Source organism: Phaethon lepturus, unplaced genomic scaffold (assembly GCF_000687285.1).
Source record: "Phaethon lepturus isolate BGI_N335 unplaced genomic scaffold, ASM68728v1 scaffold47859, whole genome shotgun sequence".
Taxonomy (NCBI): Eukaryota; Metazoa; Chordata; class Aves; order Phaethontiformes; family Phaethontidae; genus Phaethon; species Phaethon lepturus.
Genome location: NW_010562277.1, coordinates 1 through 15,733, shown reverse-complemented (window position 1 = coordinate 15,733; position 15,733 = coordinate 1). Strand labels below are relative to the sequence as shown.

At 38.2% G+C, this 15,733-nt stretch overlaps 1 protein-coding gene across 1 annotated transcript; it reads left to right on the top strand.

The window, feature by feature from the left end:
- Positions 1-484: 484 nt before the first annotated feature.
- IRAK1BP1 (interleukin-1 receptor-associated kinase 1 binding protein 1) lies at positions 485-6,207 on the top strand (the record flags this gene model as incomplete). Its single annotated transcript, XM_010294210.1, has 3 exons — positions 485-550; positions 4,686-4,816; positions 5,886-6,207. Coding segments are annotated over 3 exons (468 nt in total), but the record flags the coding sequence as incomplete, so codon positions are not given.
- Positions 6,208-15,733: the final 9,526 nt, after the last annotated feature.

Genomic DNA, 15,733 nt, shown 5'->3' with positions numbered 1-15,733 from the left:
AGTCATTGTTCGTATCACCTTGCTACGAGGTGCTACTGTTAAAGTATCTTAAAATAGGAGCCTGAAAAGCACTTTTCACATACGAACTTTCTGAAAACAATTGAAGCTTCTAGTTTTTTGAACCAGGTGAATTTACAGTTACACACTCACATACACAGCTTCTAGCTGCAGTAATTTTTAAGACCTAATTGTTCTTTTCAAGTGAATAGCAGTGAAATTACATTATAGATTGTAAATGTATTATAGAGCTACTTATAATTATACAGAGCTTACTGTATAATTTACTTTAAATAACATCAGGAAGTCTTTAACATCCATCTAGTTTTTCACTGAAGAGATTTGCATGGAAAATTCCAAATTTCTATTGCTAAATCATAAGTAATAAGCCAAAGCAGTTCAACTTTTAAAGGAGACAATGTACATACATTTCCAACAAATGCTTACTTTTTGTCTTTTAAGATTATATTCTTGTACTTTGTTTCAGGAAGAAAATATGACTGTAACAGAGGATTTTAGTAGAGTAGAAAATACTTACCAAATGGAAGCAGAGGTACGTATTCAACCTAACCAAAAATAAAAATAATAATAAGAAATGTGGCAAGGACCAATGAAAACTTGCAGACTGCCTTTCCTCATACCAAGGAGTAGATGTTCTCTACAGTAAAGCCAGCGTACTCCAAAGAAACTATTGAAGGACTGCAATTTAAAGCAGGGTTCAGCTCCAGTCTTCTGTTGTGTGCAGAACCTGTTTTCTGCTACTGTAATATAAAAAGAATTATTTTCTTCTCAGATGAATGTGTGCTTTTTAAATATTACATGATGCTACAGAAAGGAATATTTGGTTCTGGGGCTCTAAGGCTGTCATTCTGTGGCAGTGTAAACAAACCCATGATTCTGCACTCTCCTTCAGCCCTAGCCCTTCCTGCCATCTACTTTTGGCAAGGAGTTGTACTTAGGTGACCAAGTGATAGATCAGTTCAGAAAGCTGCTCCAGTTAATAACTTATTTTTCCCCAGATTAGCTTTTATTTTTTCCATTATTTTAGCTCCCTGAACTGGAGGCAATGCAAGGCAGAGGACAAGAGTGGATGGGGGACAACAGTGGCATGGCAGCCTTAATCTAGGTCTCCTTAAACCACAGCTGAACAGCACCTGGACTTGGTCTATTCTACGCAACTCTGTCATCAGCTTGCTGCAAGTAAAGCAAAGCTAATTGTTTCCTAGGTAATTGACTTTGAATTCTGTAGGTAAAAAATCCTGTGTGAAAGCTAAATATTATGGGAATAATCCCATTTACTTCAGGAGCAGCTTGGGGGAGTTTATTTTTGCACATTCATGCTATAGTAAGAAATAAATGTTGTGCTGTAAATATTGACTGAGGGAAATTATGTGGTTTTAGTCAATAGATTTTTTTAGAGCATCAAACTTTAATGACTACTCAGCAAATGTACAGATTCTTATGAAGTAAACCTGGAAGTCTGCAATAAAATGATAGCTGTTTTACAGAGCTATTGTTTACAGTCCCCTAAAACAGGGTTCAGCCTCTGTAGTTCGATTGCTTGCTTTAAGGCATATTCTCATCTAAATAACAGCAATAAATACAGAAATAACTGAGACTCTGGAGAACAAAATTTGGATTTTAAAATGAGTCTTTAGATACTTAAATGGTATGCAGCTTCATAAAGTAAACACGTACTATCATGAGAGCTTAAATCATGCTTTTTAGATAAACTATACTTAATTCAATGTAGTTTATTTTTATTATTTAGGCTACAGACAAGCTTAGGCTTGTAACTTCAGTCTTAAGTGGTAACCAGTTGTTTCCCTTCTCCTATTCATTTTTATAGAACACAAATTGTATGTGGAAAATGAATTGCATGGATTTAGTGTTCTTTTATAGGCACCTTGGACCAGCTGCAATTGCTATTCAAAAGTTGTATGGTTGCCTAGGACCTGGGTGTCAGAACTCAAAAAATCTAGCCATAGTACTGCTGTTTTGGCTGCCCTGTACACTTAAGTAGAAGTATGGTCGCTCTTTATGCAAAGATTAGTTTCTCCTTGCTTCCCCCTTTATGTATGTACTTGTTTCATTAGTGCAGCTTCATAAACCAATGAAGTTCCATTGACCAGCGTGTTTTTGCATACTTTAGCAATATAAATGAATTTAAAATTAACTCTCACTCCCCTCTTTACTAAAAAGTTTCCCATTATATTTGTTATACATAAAATCAGAGAGGTCGTGTTATTTCATTCTATAAACTCTTTTTACTGTGTGTCTACTGTAAGATTTTTTAGAATGATGAAGAAATTCCCAGACAAATAGCTACTTTAAGGTTTAGTTAAGAATTCAAGATATGCTTTCAACTGTAAGGAGATCAATTTTAATTCATGCTATAACAAAGGAAAATATGCAGAAGAATTAAGTTGTGTGTGAGATCACAAAGCTTTATGCTATCTTAATTGTTCATTTACCACATGACCATCTCATGAGATGAAGATTTTGTTGATTTTGTGCTTTTCTTAATATACTTGCCTCCTTATAAACCGTAACTTCTTGTCCTTTACAGCCTTCTCCAAACCTCGTAATGTCCATGATTGCTTTGCATACTCTCGTATTACTTTTTACACTTTTTAACCTTAATCATAACTGAAGAAATTGAAACACTGCTTTGCATTTTAGTGCTCAGGTATCCTCTGTAAATGTAAGTGGAATTTACTGGATCTAGCTCTAAAGAAAAACACTGATTTTTAGGAGGGGAAAACAACAAAATTCACAACTACTGCTCAGTTGTTTTCTGCTCCTAAGGGTACCTGATTATGGGCTTGTTAAGAAAGTTCATGAGTGCCCAGAACTGCCCCAGTCTGAGCAGTTTATCTCTTGCTGAAGACCCACAGTTCTTTTGTTTGATCATTCTTTTGTTTCATCCCCTTGAGGAAATTAATCTTGTAAATGCTGATAGCAAGCTGGAAAACACTATGACAGTCCTCATAGTGAGACTTTCAACTTTCCACAAAATACAACTGTGACAGTTTTCTGGCAAAACAGCACAAGAGGATGCATGCTTTTTACATATGGCAAGAACTCCCACTGAAGACAGACATCTAGGTTTTGCCTTGTCTTCGGTCTTTGTCCAAATTGGTACTGGACCTTTCAGAAAGTGATCCAACCCTTCAAGTTACAGATAAAGGGTGTGCCGCTGAGATGAAGAAGCTGACTTGGTGCAGTTTTGCACAACAGGCATGACCCTTTGTCCTTGTAGAAGATGGAATTGTCCTGCCACTCCATCTTGGTCAGTTTTTAAGGCCCTAAGCCCAGCTTTGGCTCAGTTATGTGAAGAGTACTGAGCCAGTGCAAGGATTCAAGCCAGGATGAGGTACATGTGCAACAGAGAGAGGCTACCAAGGGTAACAAGACATGTGCATTAATTACTTTGTGATAATTGTTGATATCCAGTTTTTACCTTACCCTGTATATGAAGTAGCCCCCTTTTCTCTCACTTAGAGATTCAACTTCCTTGAATTATCTCATTTTCTACAAGATAAATCTATGGTATGTACTAGGAAGTTACTGCAGTGCAGCTGACATGCTGTGACTCGGAGTTCTGTACCATATACCTTCACTGGGATAGATTGCTGCATGGTCTGCATGGAGAATGTGTTCTGTACACACCGAGGCTGGCAGTGGAAATTCCTTTACAACAACTTTTTTTCTTCCCCTTGCTGAAGCTGTATTGCTGTGCAAAAAGAAAGGAAGGAGTCGGGGTAAGAGAGAAGGTGAACCTGACTTGGTGGTGAGAGCACTACTGGGAGGTGAAGATGAGGGTTTGGTCCCTCTAAAAGTGAGTTTCGGACCCTGGATTTCTGCTTCCCAAATGCTTTAGCAGCTCGACATCATTGCTTCACTCCTGGCAACTGTGCTCTGCCACAGAGAAAGGCTGGCTGCTGCCTGGAAAGCGGCTTCCTGGCTGGCACTTCCCTGCAGGGAAGGCTGTAGGGCTCTGGAGCTGGGACTGGTGGTGATGCTTGCTTTGTAGCACTGGGGAAAGCACCTAAATTCCTGATGCATCTGTATTTAATGCTGCTTCTTGCCAAAGCCACAGACAGCCATATGTTTAAATTGTTTTTAATCTGAGTCTGAAGTAGCCAGCTCTCTGTGGGCACTGGAGTGAGTCTTTAGCCAACGCAGGGTTTTGAGTCCACTGCAAACTGGACTAGGCTAGGCTTAGTTTAGCCTCATAGTTTAGGTTTCTTGAACCTAATGCTTGGCATTAATTTTCCTTCCTGCACAATGTTTTCCACATCATTTTGCTTGGGCTTCTGCATAATTAACATTCAGTATCTAAAAAGGGAAGAACCAGGATGCATGTAGTCATGTGTCCCAAAGAGCACGTTCATTCTTCAAATTGCCTACATACCAAGAATGCCATACTTTCTCACAAAAGGGCATTTCTTAATCCTCAATTTTGAACCATTTTATGAACTACTTTCTGTTGCAAACCTAAAGATGGTCTCTAGGGTATAGCAAAGTGCTCTAAGTAAGTAACGTTGGAGTTGTTAGTTATATACAGGGCTAGTATGTTTAGTTAGTTTGTACATATCTGGCTTTATACTGATATAAATACAAGTATTGAATCAGCAGAAAAATGAAAAAAAAAAAAATTCTGTGATGTCTGTGTTCACTCCTAGGTCTGTATTACATTCAGCGATTTTGGAAAAATGCAGAATGTTTGCAATCTACTCATTGAAAAGTTAGGAACCTCTGTTACCATCAGTCCACCTCATTTCTACCATACACCAGAAGCTGTAGATGCCCTTCGGTAAGTTCTCTCTCATGCCACAAATTTTACAGCCTCAGATAACAGTTTGTGTGCGTACATATTTTATATTTGTACTGTTTGTAATGAGGGCAAATAGTTTCCTTCATACCTATTAAAATTTATGTTCAAAGATTTCAGTATTTGTTTTGAATATAACTTACAAATTAATGCTGTTCAGCCTAGAAGATACAGCTTGTTCTTTCTACAGTATCCCTGTGCAAAAGCAGAAAGTAATAAAAAACATTTTCCCACTGATTTCCATTGGAAGTCTAATCTGCTGTGAATATTAGGTCAACAGAATTTCACTTTGGTTACATCAGCACACACAGATTTAATTTGTATTTATTCACAACGGTACAAGTGTGTTACCAGGTGGTGGTGTACCCTTGCCAATTCCCATTACTCTTAGCTGCTAACATGATCTGAAAAGAACCTAGGTACAGTCCTCCCTCAGCTTCAAAACGTGCTACGTTGAAGCTCACGGTCTTGATATTTTAGATATTAATTATTCAAAGCCCTGCTTCTCCCATTGACATTGGGCGGGCAGAGGGAAGTTTAATCTTGGTTTGGGTTTTGCCTCTTTAAAGAAAAGAATCATGCCTGGTCCATGAAGCAGCAAGCTCAGCTAGCTGCTGCTGACTGGTTCTGGAGATGTCAGAAGTGTGTATCTCTATCAATGATCTCAAAGGTATCCACACAGGAGTCTGGATATCAGGCCTGTGAGGTTAAACAGGGGCTAGTACGCCTTACAGCTGGGCTACCCAAATGCCCAGAGCAAGAGTTCAGCTCATGTTCACATGTGACACATGCCTGCAGCATATAGGTGTTAGAAATGCTTGATCATAGCTGATGAGGATGCTGACGTTTCTTCTGCATGCTGCCCGCCTCAAACTCCTAAACTGTCACCTAGAAGCTGGGAGAAGGTGATGTGCCTTACATCTATGCAGTTATAAAAAAAAAAACAAAACCAAAAACCAAACACCCAAAAAAACCCAACAAAATGCTTGTCAGGAATACCTGGACATCAGTTAGCACTGCTTGTTATTGTGCTGCTTTTTCTACCTCTCAGCCGTCAAGTATGTGTTGCTGCTGTTGGAAACACACGGCGGAAAGCTCAAGAAGTCTGTCGACTGTTTGGCCAGTCATTGGGAAAACCTTTATTAATAAGAGAAGAAGAAACAAAAGAATGGCGAGGCCACATAGACGGTCATCTAGCGAACTCCCCCGATTCACTGACTCTGCAGGAAAGAATCCAGAACGCTACTGCTTATGCTTCTTGTAGAGTGTTTGCTGTGTTTGAGATAAAGGGAAAAGAAAACAAAAGCAGCAAATTGCTCTAGAAACTTTCAAATCCTACATGTTTTCTTAATAAATTTTGTATGTTTTCTTGAGTCTTTTGTTGTTTTTTACTTTAATCTTATGATAGCAAGTAGAGGTAAGAGAGGATATTAAGAATGAGGTTTGTGTAGTGAGCCAAAGTAGAAGTTTTGCACAAAAGTAGATTAACTCTTCCTTTGCATGTATCATTTGAAAGCAGCACAATGTGTGCTTTTGACTGCTCTCTTTACAAACTTTTACAAGATTTACTTATAACAGCTCTCTCCAGAAATGTTTCTGTTGGCCTTTATTTAGCTCTATCCCCTAAAATTAAGGTGATGATTTATTCTGAAAGTACTGTTCTTAACTGTTTAGTTTCTTCCTCTGCCCACTGTGAAAGGGCATGTATTTGATGTGCAAAACCTTGGTACTCCTAGCTGAAACTATTTAAACCTTTCCTCCCAAACTACTCCCCATTCTGAGTCATGTTAACCTGAACATGCAGTATGTTTGCTTCTAACAAAATGGATTGTTCAACATTAAAACATGCTTAGGAATATTTTATTTCATCACAGAAAAAAATAAAATATATGTTTTTACCCTTGTGTTTCTTTGCTCAAGGTTAAAAAGGAAAGCTATTGTCTAGCTGTACATTACATGTACAAACACTGCAGTACTTAAGTCATGAGTTAAATTTTTTTCCAACCATGGCTGCATAATGTATTTTGATCCATCATATCCACTGAAATAGGTTTTCATATCAGGGTGATGCACCTGAGAAAATAATATTTCAAGTTGAATAAGCACCAGAATTAGCAATAAATACAAACTGATACCTAAAAGTTACTACAGTTAACTTTTTGAAAACTCCTGATTAGTTTTTAAATACATAAGTACATAGAGATACTTTCAGTGGGATTTTCCATGTACCTTAACCTGATTTATGTCATCAGAACAGTGGCTTTCTCAAAGTACTCTACAAATGTTGACCATATCTCATGAGATACTACATTACAAAGCCTAATTTACACCAGTCCTTTGGGGAGTTCTCCCGAAAGGCAGAAGATACCAACTGGAACCTCCTCTGTTTGACTCCACCACCACCACGCAGCTCCTGTTAGATGAGCGGTTTATCTACTTGCTGTTATTTTACACAGAGACAATTTAAAAAGACTGTCCACAATTTAAAAAAAGGCATCCACAACAGCACTGTTGCAAAAAATCTCTTGCAAAAAGCCATTCATATGCAGCGTGCATGCCTGAAGATTGTTTTCTGGATCAGAGTCTCTGACTAGTTTAAGAGTCAGGTGCACCTTGCATAAGCTAGAAATCAAAAGCTACCAAGACTGTGATACACAGAACAGAAATTTTGGTTCCCAGAGAGTTTTGCAGTTACTTAGGCGAGCAGCTGAGCAGGAGCTGTTTGAAATGCAGATTTTTCAGAGTGGAATTGAGAAAATAATACACTTTGCTAGTCCCAGTAGAAAGAGAGTAAATGGCTTGTCCAACCTAACTTAACTTAGAATTTCACTGACCTATCAAAAACAAAAGTCAGGTTGCTAAAACACTTAGAAAACTATACAGTTGGGCACTTTGAAGCAGGCAATACCTGGGTTTGGTCATTTACCACCATCCGAAAACACATACTTGAAAGCGCAGCACTAATTTGTTTATCTGCTTTCTCTGTTAGTTTTCACTAACTTTGCAAAATAGATTATAGTATCTATTAAGCCAAAGGTCAGCCAACTTTTAAACATACAGGATAACAAACACGTTGCAACTGAACAAAAAATAAATACTACCTCTAATCCCATAATAATTGTTATCTCTTCCTCAGGAATGTAAGCTGTAGATTTGCCAAATCCATTTGCTTTGTTAATTAGAATTCGATAGTGAGGAGTATCTTTTAGATCCTGTAAAAACAAAAGGAAAATAAATAGCCTCAAGGGGAGTTGATGACTAAAGATTACATTATATAATCAGTTAACTCACTAGGCTTACAGAACCTAAAACCACTCTATATATACTACAGCAAGCTCATTTTTATGATCTTACCAATGTCAGTTTGGAAGAGTAAATAAAAAGCAACCGAAACTGTAATACATTAAGTTAAATTCTTGACATATCTGAAAAAAATATTTAAGAGTCAAGAATTTCATTAACCTTTTCTCCCATACATCTTGCAAGAAACATGACTTGGAAAACCCCTGCTTTTTGTTTGTAGGTCCCATAACAATTTGTTAGTCCCCCTTCTTCCTTCACAAGTGGCAACAGAGAACACCAAAGAGGCAAACTTGGAGCATGATACCACCTCTGGCAGTCTTGGTCCCAATCCTGGACAGAGCTAAGGCAACTCCCATGTAAATACAAAAGTTTCCAGCCAAGAAAGGAAAAGTGTGGCTTACTATTATTTCTACAGTGTCTGTGAAAACAAATCACAGGCCAGGGTCCCACCGTGCTCACTACTATCCATAAGCATTCCTGCCCAAAATAACCCACGATCTAAACACAAAAAAAGTGATGGATGAATACAGACAGATAAGTGGAGTTTACGAAGCAGTTCGTATTGATCAGTGTGACAGGCAGCGGCCTCTGCTCAACAATGCAGTAAAGAACTGCAAGTCAGAGAAAGGCAAAGCAAAGTTGAGCTGAAAGCCTGGCTTATATTTAGAGGGGATTTAAAAGGACCAAGCTTAGTAGTTGCCTCATATAGGTCAGAAAGCATTTGGCGTAGCTGATGCATGTAACCTGAAAAGGCAAAGGCAAGTTAAAGAAAAAAACAAAAACACAAGACATGCACTTAAACCACAGACTTGTCATTGCTGAAATTAATAAAGTTGAACACAAGGTCACAGGGAGAACAAAAAAATCTAAGGTACATAAAAAGAATCAGAATGCTGGATGGGAAATTCATGGGTGTTCAGTTGGTGACAATATCAAGAGGAGAAAAGGAGAGGAGAAAAGCAAGGATACAGGTTTTTTAGAAGCCAAAGATGAGCGGCAGATGGATAAAATTACAGCAGGGAAGGAGCAAAATGCACAAAACTGAATGTCTGCTCCCAGATGAACATGAATTCTCTGCTACAGGCAGAGTTTCTCATTTTTTCTCATTTTCAGTCCTCTTTGACTTAATGATTAGTGCCTTCCTGCCACTTAAGCAGCATGTCAGCAGCCAAACCAGGGTGTGCAGTACTGCATTACCAGACCAGCACTGTCAACAAAGATTTAGCATCTGATTTTCAAATACAAGTACTTAGGCTAGAGAATGTCAAAAGCTTCTAGAATTCTAACAAAAATATGTTTTTAAATAGATTTACATTCCAAGTGTCCAAATCCCCAAAAACATTGCTTTCTAACTGAAATTGATTAAACACAAAGGATTACTTAGGTGCAGTGAAGATGTTACCAATTATACCTACACTGGAAGATCAGGTAAAAGCCTGAACAGCCTCTCAACTTTAGTAACACACCGTGAGAAATCCATTCAAACATCATAGGTTGACACTGTTACTTTAAACACAACACTGTGTATTAAAAGTGAATCATTTTAATTCAAGACACGTCCAGTACAATCCTGACCAGCGAAGCTTAACCATTGAGTGGTGCAAAAGCAAAGCTCTACTGGGACAACAGCGCAGAAGCAGAGGAGGTATCGCTCAGCTGCACAGGTGATATGGGACTCTAAAGTATTTTCCATTAGGTTAGCAGGAGTCTGTCTGTAACAGTGTTTCTGAAGGTTTTTTTTAAAACCTGAGTTATTCTGTGTGTGTATTAATAAAGAAAGAGTTTAATACATTCAAACCTGTTTGGCTGGAGGATATTTGTGTTGTAGCCATTCTTCTGGAGCTTTAGCTTTTACATCCCATCCAACAATGACTCCTGGATAGCGATAGCCCAGTCTTTTGTGAACTACTACCTGTCCCACACTGAACTGAATATACTCAGGCTTTGGACTGAAAACACGAGTTGATTCTAATTTAACAAAGAAAGAGACTTAGCAAAGATAGGTATTTGATCAAGTATACAAAACATTTCAACAGACATTCTCCTGACTTCTACCAGAATAGAAGTGATAGTTAGATTAACAGGCAAAGTAAACAAGGGAACAGGTACTTTGGTTTCTCACTTCCCCAAATTTTACTATGATATTTGACAGAGCAGCATCCACTAAGGAACACATTTTTCTCACTGTATGCCTTTGATATCACATAAGGGTCTTAACAGAGCTTTGGAAAGCATAAATACATGTATGTACTGAAAATTACTTAAGCCTTACATACAACAGATGAAAACTGATTTTGCCATTAGTTTTTTTTCCCAGTTTAGGTCACAAAATTCTTCTATCCAGTCTGACTGCAAGGAATTTCTTTCCAGGAGCAGACTGATCAACTGTTTCTTTTTCCTTTTATAAAGTTCATTTATAAATCAGTTCATTTCAATCAAGTGAAAGCTATACCACTGTTTCATACATTAATACAAAATAGGCACACTCAGAGCAATTCAATAAAATAGATACATACATATAGTACATCATATTAATACTGTTACACAGCACAGAGGGAAAAAGCCTTGGATTTCACATTTTCTGTTTTGCTTACTGAACTTTATCAATAATGTTTAGAGAGAAGGAAAAAAAAAAAAAGACTACCATTTACAAAGCAAGTACAGAAATCCACTATAGAAAAGACTATCACAAGCAAAATCCAAAAGGATTGCAAAGACTCCAATACCTGTAAAATCAGAATGGGTTTCTGCTTCATTGTCACCAATTTTAGTTTTCTTTTCTCCATAATACCAATTCCTAAAATGTGTAATTAATAACCCAACATTCAAACAAGTTCTTTAAAAACTGAGTTTTCAGATAATTGGCCTTCTGATTAGTACTATCTTAAGCATTTGTCTGAATAGAGGGATATTGCAAAGCCTTCGATAGAAAATTCTTCACAATTTGAAGCCCAAACAGAATGAGAGTTTTACATTAACTGCTTTTAAGGAATACAGAAGACAAAGGATTTTGTTCCAATGGGAGGAAAAGAGTATGAATCCAATTTCTTTGGATATGTAACTCTACAGTTGCATTATAATTTTTATATGAGAGGAAACCCATTTATTTTCTATAGATGAGCAAATATTATTCTCAACTCAAACAGTGATTCTTCAGTATCTTTTCTAAATTCTATTGTGAAATCTTCAAAGATTGGTTAACATTGGTATGGGCAAGGTGTCTGGCAATGAATCCCAGTTAAGGCTACAATGGGTGTAACTTTCCCTTCTGCATGAGGCTGAATTTCATGTGAATTTAAAGGGTAAGGGCTAGGGAGGGACAAATATCTTTTAACAGGAACAGCAAGGGGTAAACATCCTGACCTGTCAGACTGCATTTTTGAAAACAGCAGCTAATATAGTAGGTTTGGAAGGTCTCAAATGTCAACATATTTTTAGGATAACCAGTTCTCTGTAATAGAAGTTATTCAGAAGACACAAGCAGCTCCAAAGAATCATTTGGTCTTTGAAGGCTTTCTCTTCAGATATGCCTGGAGCTTTTCACAAAGTTGCAAAGCAATTTATGGTGAACCTAGGAAAAGCACAGTTTCTGTTTCCATCCATATACTATAGGCTTTCCTGGGGGCAAAACTAAGTCTGAATCTTCCACAGTTCAGAGGACTTGACAGCCTTGATTATTGTACATGGATCAACAATAAAGGATCTTTGAAGGTCCAGACAAGGTAAAACCTTTGGACGTTTTCTACTATACAAGAATTAAATCTCACAAACAAGCCTTTTAACCTCCCCGAACATGTCCAAGCAATAGTCTTCTTAAATTAAAATGGCATACATATAAATGGATATAATCTTACTTTTTCTAGACCAACTCATTGTCACGTGTCCAATAATCAAGATTCCCCTTCTTCCTAAACCCACAGATTGCCCATCTGCATTTTCTAATTCAATTTCTGGTTTTCTTCAACTACCATATGCAGCGTAAGATGCCCGTCCCATGCTGTAGGATCTAATCCTACAAACATGGAGCTGCTTACAATCATTCATATGGTTAATCATCCTAACTTCACAATCAGATATATTTAAAGTAGAGGATAACATGTATAGAATTACTGTCATGATTTATATTTAGTTTCGCATGGAGTTCAAATTGCATGTTTGTGTAGAATATAGGCAAAAGATTTTCTTAAAACTGGTAGAAAGTCCCAAATCAGTCTCAATAAGAAAGTAAGAGATATTTCCCCTTTGTTACTTACTTCACCCCTACAGCATACCTTCCTCTTAAGAGGCGATCATGTTTGAAATTCTTACATGTAGACAGTGTGTAACATCCTACCTTGTCTTTGATAGCCACAGCTTTAAACGATCTGCCCACGCATCTAGACTCAAGTAAGATTTTGTAAAGCTGCTCCAAGAGGCAATTATCCTTTAGTGGTAAAAATTATCATGACATTGTTTTGAAAACATTCTATAGTATTTGTGTATAATTTCTTCTTAATATTTAAACTTTGCTTCTGTAGCAAACAGGAAAAAAAAAGGCAGTGATAAGGAACAAGTTCTCCTCGAGGTTAATATCTAGACTGCAAATGAATATTCCTTCAATCGTCATTTGTACCAGTAAACCAATATGTAAATTCTGGAAAATGACATTTTTCATTACAAGGTTGCTTGCTTTCTGTACTCAGACCATAGGAATTGCTAAATAGCATCAGACTCTGCAGTTTCAACTGTTGCTTGAGAATAGTGAGCATGAGACATCTCAAAAACAGTGCATGCAATCAAAAGACTATTAAAAAACAACTTAAATGTTTTTCTGTAAATCTAAATGGTTAGTAGTTGACGCATGCCATGAAACCTGAAAATTATTTAAATCTGGGTCTTTACAGACAAAGCCAGACTTAGTTCTTTTTTCATCAGGTCGGTCTTTTGCTCTCATTACTTCACGTATTTGAGTTCTATAGGTGAACCACACAAACAATGCACTACACAGGCTGCACAGTTAAAATGAAGTCACAGAAGTCTCTCTTCGCATGGTTCATCTTCAAGATACCAATATTTGCCAGTGGTTACCACTGTCAAGTAACTGTACCTGATAAAATATTTTCCACTTTACATTTGGAGATAGATGCGTGCGACCCTGTCAATACTTAACTTCTTCATTCATATACGAAGTGGCACTACTTACTTAACTAGCATTATGACTGCCTTAAGTAATTTACTATGAATGAATTTTTGTTCATTAGGACTCCGTACTGAGTCATACTATGCAAGAAAATCTATTTTAACAGTAAGTGTCAAAAGATATCAGAAAGTTAGAAATAGTCTTACGAATCAAACCCTTTATTTCCCCCTTTTTAAATGGGCATAACCCATAGTAACATACATTGGAATGTCCAAAAGCAGAATGAGATTAAGGCACAGTCGTGCACTCATGCAGATTATGCACAGATTTTTATGTGAAGAAAACAATAGTTGTTACTTCAAATTTTGAAGGACATCTTTAAAGCAACTGAATACACTCACATTAAGCCAGAAAAACATCTGAGGTATGATTTGAATGTTGTTTTCCTGTAGGAATGGCCAGTGTGTTCCACCCACACTCCAACTTTACAGGAGAAAGTGTCATAGGGGATGAGAAAGAGAACTCTCTTATAAATAAATACAGTATGGAAGGGGAGACTTACAACCCTTCTGTTATTTGGAGGCACTGAGCAGAGTCCATCCCGTACCACTGGGATATGAAATACTGTGCAGGAAGTGCAGACAGCAGCACACAGACCTGCAGGGCTGCAGCTGCGCTGATGTGAGGCATTCCAACAAGAAGTTTCTTCAGAGACACTTCCCTGCTCTCTACTCTGAAAAGAGGAAGGGATTAAAAAATAAAAAAGGAGAGACCCAAATTGTAGCTGTCAGCTTTGTTAGCTGTGTAGTACTTAAAAGTTTCCTTCAGATTGTTGTGTTGGTTCACAAGGTAACATAAAATCTGTACACGTGTGTTTCAGTTACACCCAGAGCACACCTACATTAGGTTGAACTGGAGTAAATTGGAGGGTACTTATAAAAACTAATATAAATCTAAAGTAGACAGCTTCACAAGACAAAGAAAATGAAAACCTAATTAAGAGTTATACAGACATCTCTTTCATCTGGAAATAGAAAAAAGAAAAAAAAAAAAAGCAACCGGGAATGGGTGGTTGTCCAATTTGCAATAGAAAGCTGCTCTCCAGGGACAAAATTCATTGCGCTGCTTTATCATCTAATTAAGTGTATTAAACATGCTGACATATCAGATTGATAGCCTCAAGAAAAATGTATTTAGATGCAGTGATTATTGCGCATCTGACAGAACTAAGGGATTTTTCTTTCGGATCAAAAGCATGTATAGCATCACACCAAGATGATAACAGCGTGTGCCACAGTCCCATCACTAGACTAGAAAAGGATTTGACATCACCATTCATTCCACAGGCACCTGCCACACTTTACCAATGCACTAAGATATTCACGACTCTCCCTCCTTCCCCATCAAATTAAGATATTCACCTGCAGCTGAGGAGCACATTTACTGTCTTTTTACATCTCTGAGGGTTTTTCAAATTAGAGCTAAGACTTGCTGAAATTTGAGACTTGTATCTTTTACACAAGCATTCTCAGAGTGCAGAGGCTTACCGCAACGTTCCAAGAGTCATCCACACGCATTCTCCGTTCTGTCTCATTAGCCCCTCTCATTAGTCTCCAGTAGTGGCTGTTACAGCTGATTACTCTCTACTCTCCGAGTACTCTAGTAGAGTACTCGGCTTGCAAGCACAAGCAAATTGTTTCAGTTGTCCCCGAGTTGCTTCTAGGTCCTGCTATCCTAATTCACATCATTTACAAAATCACTTGGGTTACTGTAATATATACAGTACACATGTATATAGATTTATTAAAACTGCCTAGCAAAAGTAGTCGAGATCACAAAACAATGCTGAAGGATGCCCGAAGGATCACAGAATCGTTAAGGTTGGAAAAGATCATCAAGTCCAACCATCAACCCAACAGATATCGCAAGGACAGCGAAAACCTCTGTGCGTGTGATGAACAATTACCGGAAACTGTGTTTTTCACTTCTGCGTTACCTGCTTTGGAGCCAAAAGCAACAAAAAACCATCTCCTCATTTTGGACGTCACCAGTAGCCATACATCTGGGGTGCTTGTTTCCTCACGTGTGTCGGGGGGGAGAGGAAGAGTCACATATCCATTCAGCAGCATGACCATCAGCACCCTGCTAGGCTGGGGGGCTGGACGGACCCCTCGCGCCGGGGAACGCTACCACCACTTTGCCCACAGCGTTTACACAACACGACCATACAACTCCCATCCCTGCAGGCCCTTCTGCTCTTTCTAAAAGCGGCTTTTTGAGCAGCTGGATCCACCAGACAAAAAGGATGCGGTAGCAGAAGGGACTAGCTCTCCTGCTCCGGGACCGCAGCTGGAACCCCACAGAATCATGATACTTTTGCGCATATGATGAAGTACCCGAAAACCTGTCAGAAAGGAGCCATGCCTTTACCCCAGCTGACAACCGCGGGAGCGCAGCCGGAAGAACTCGCCGGCCCC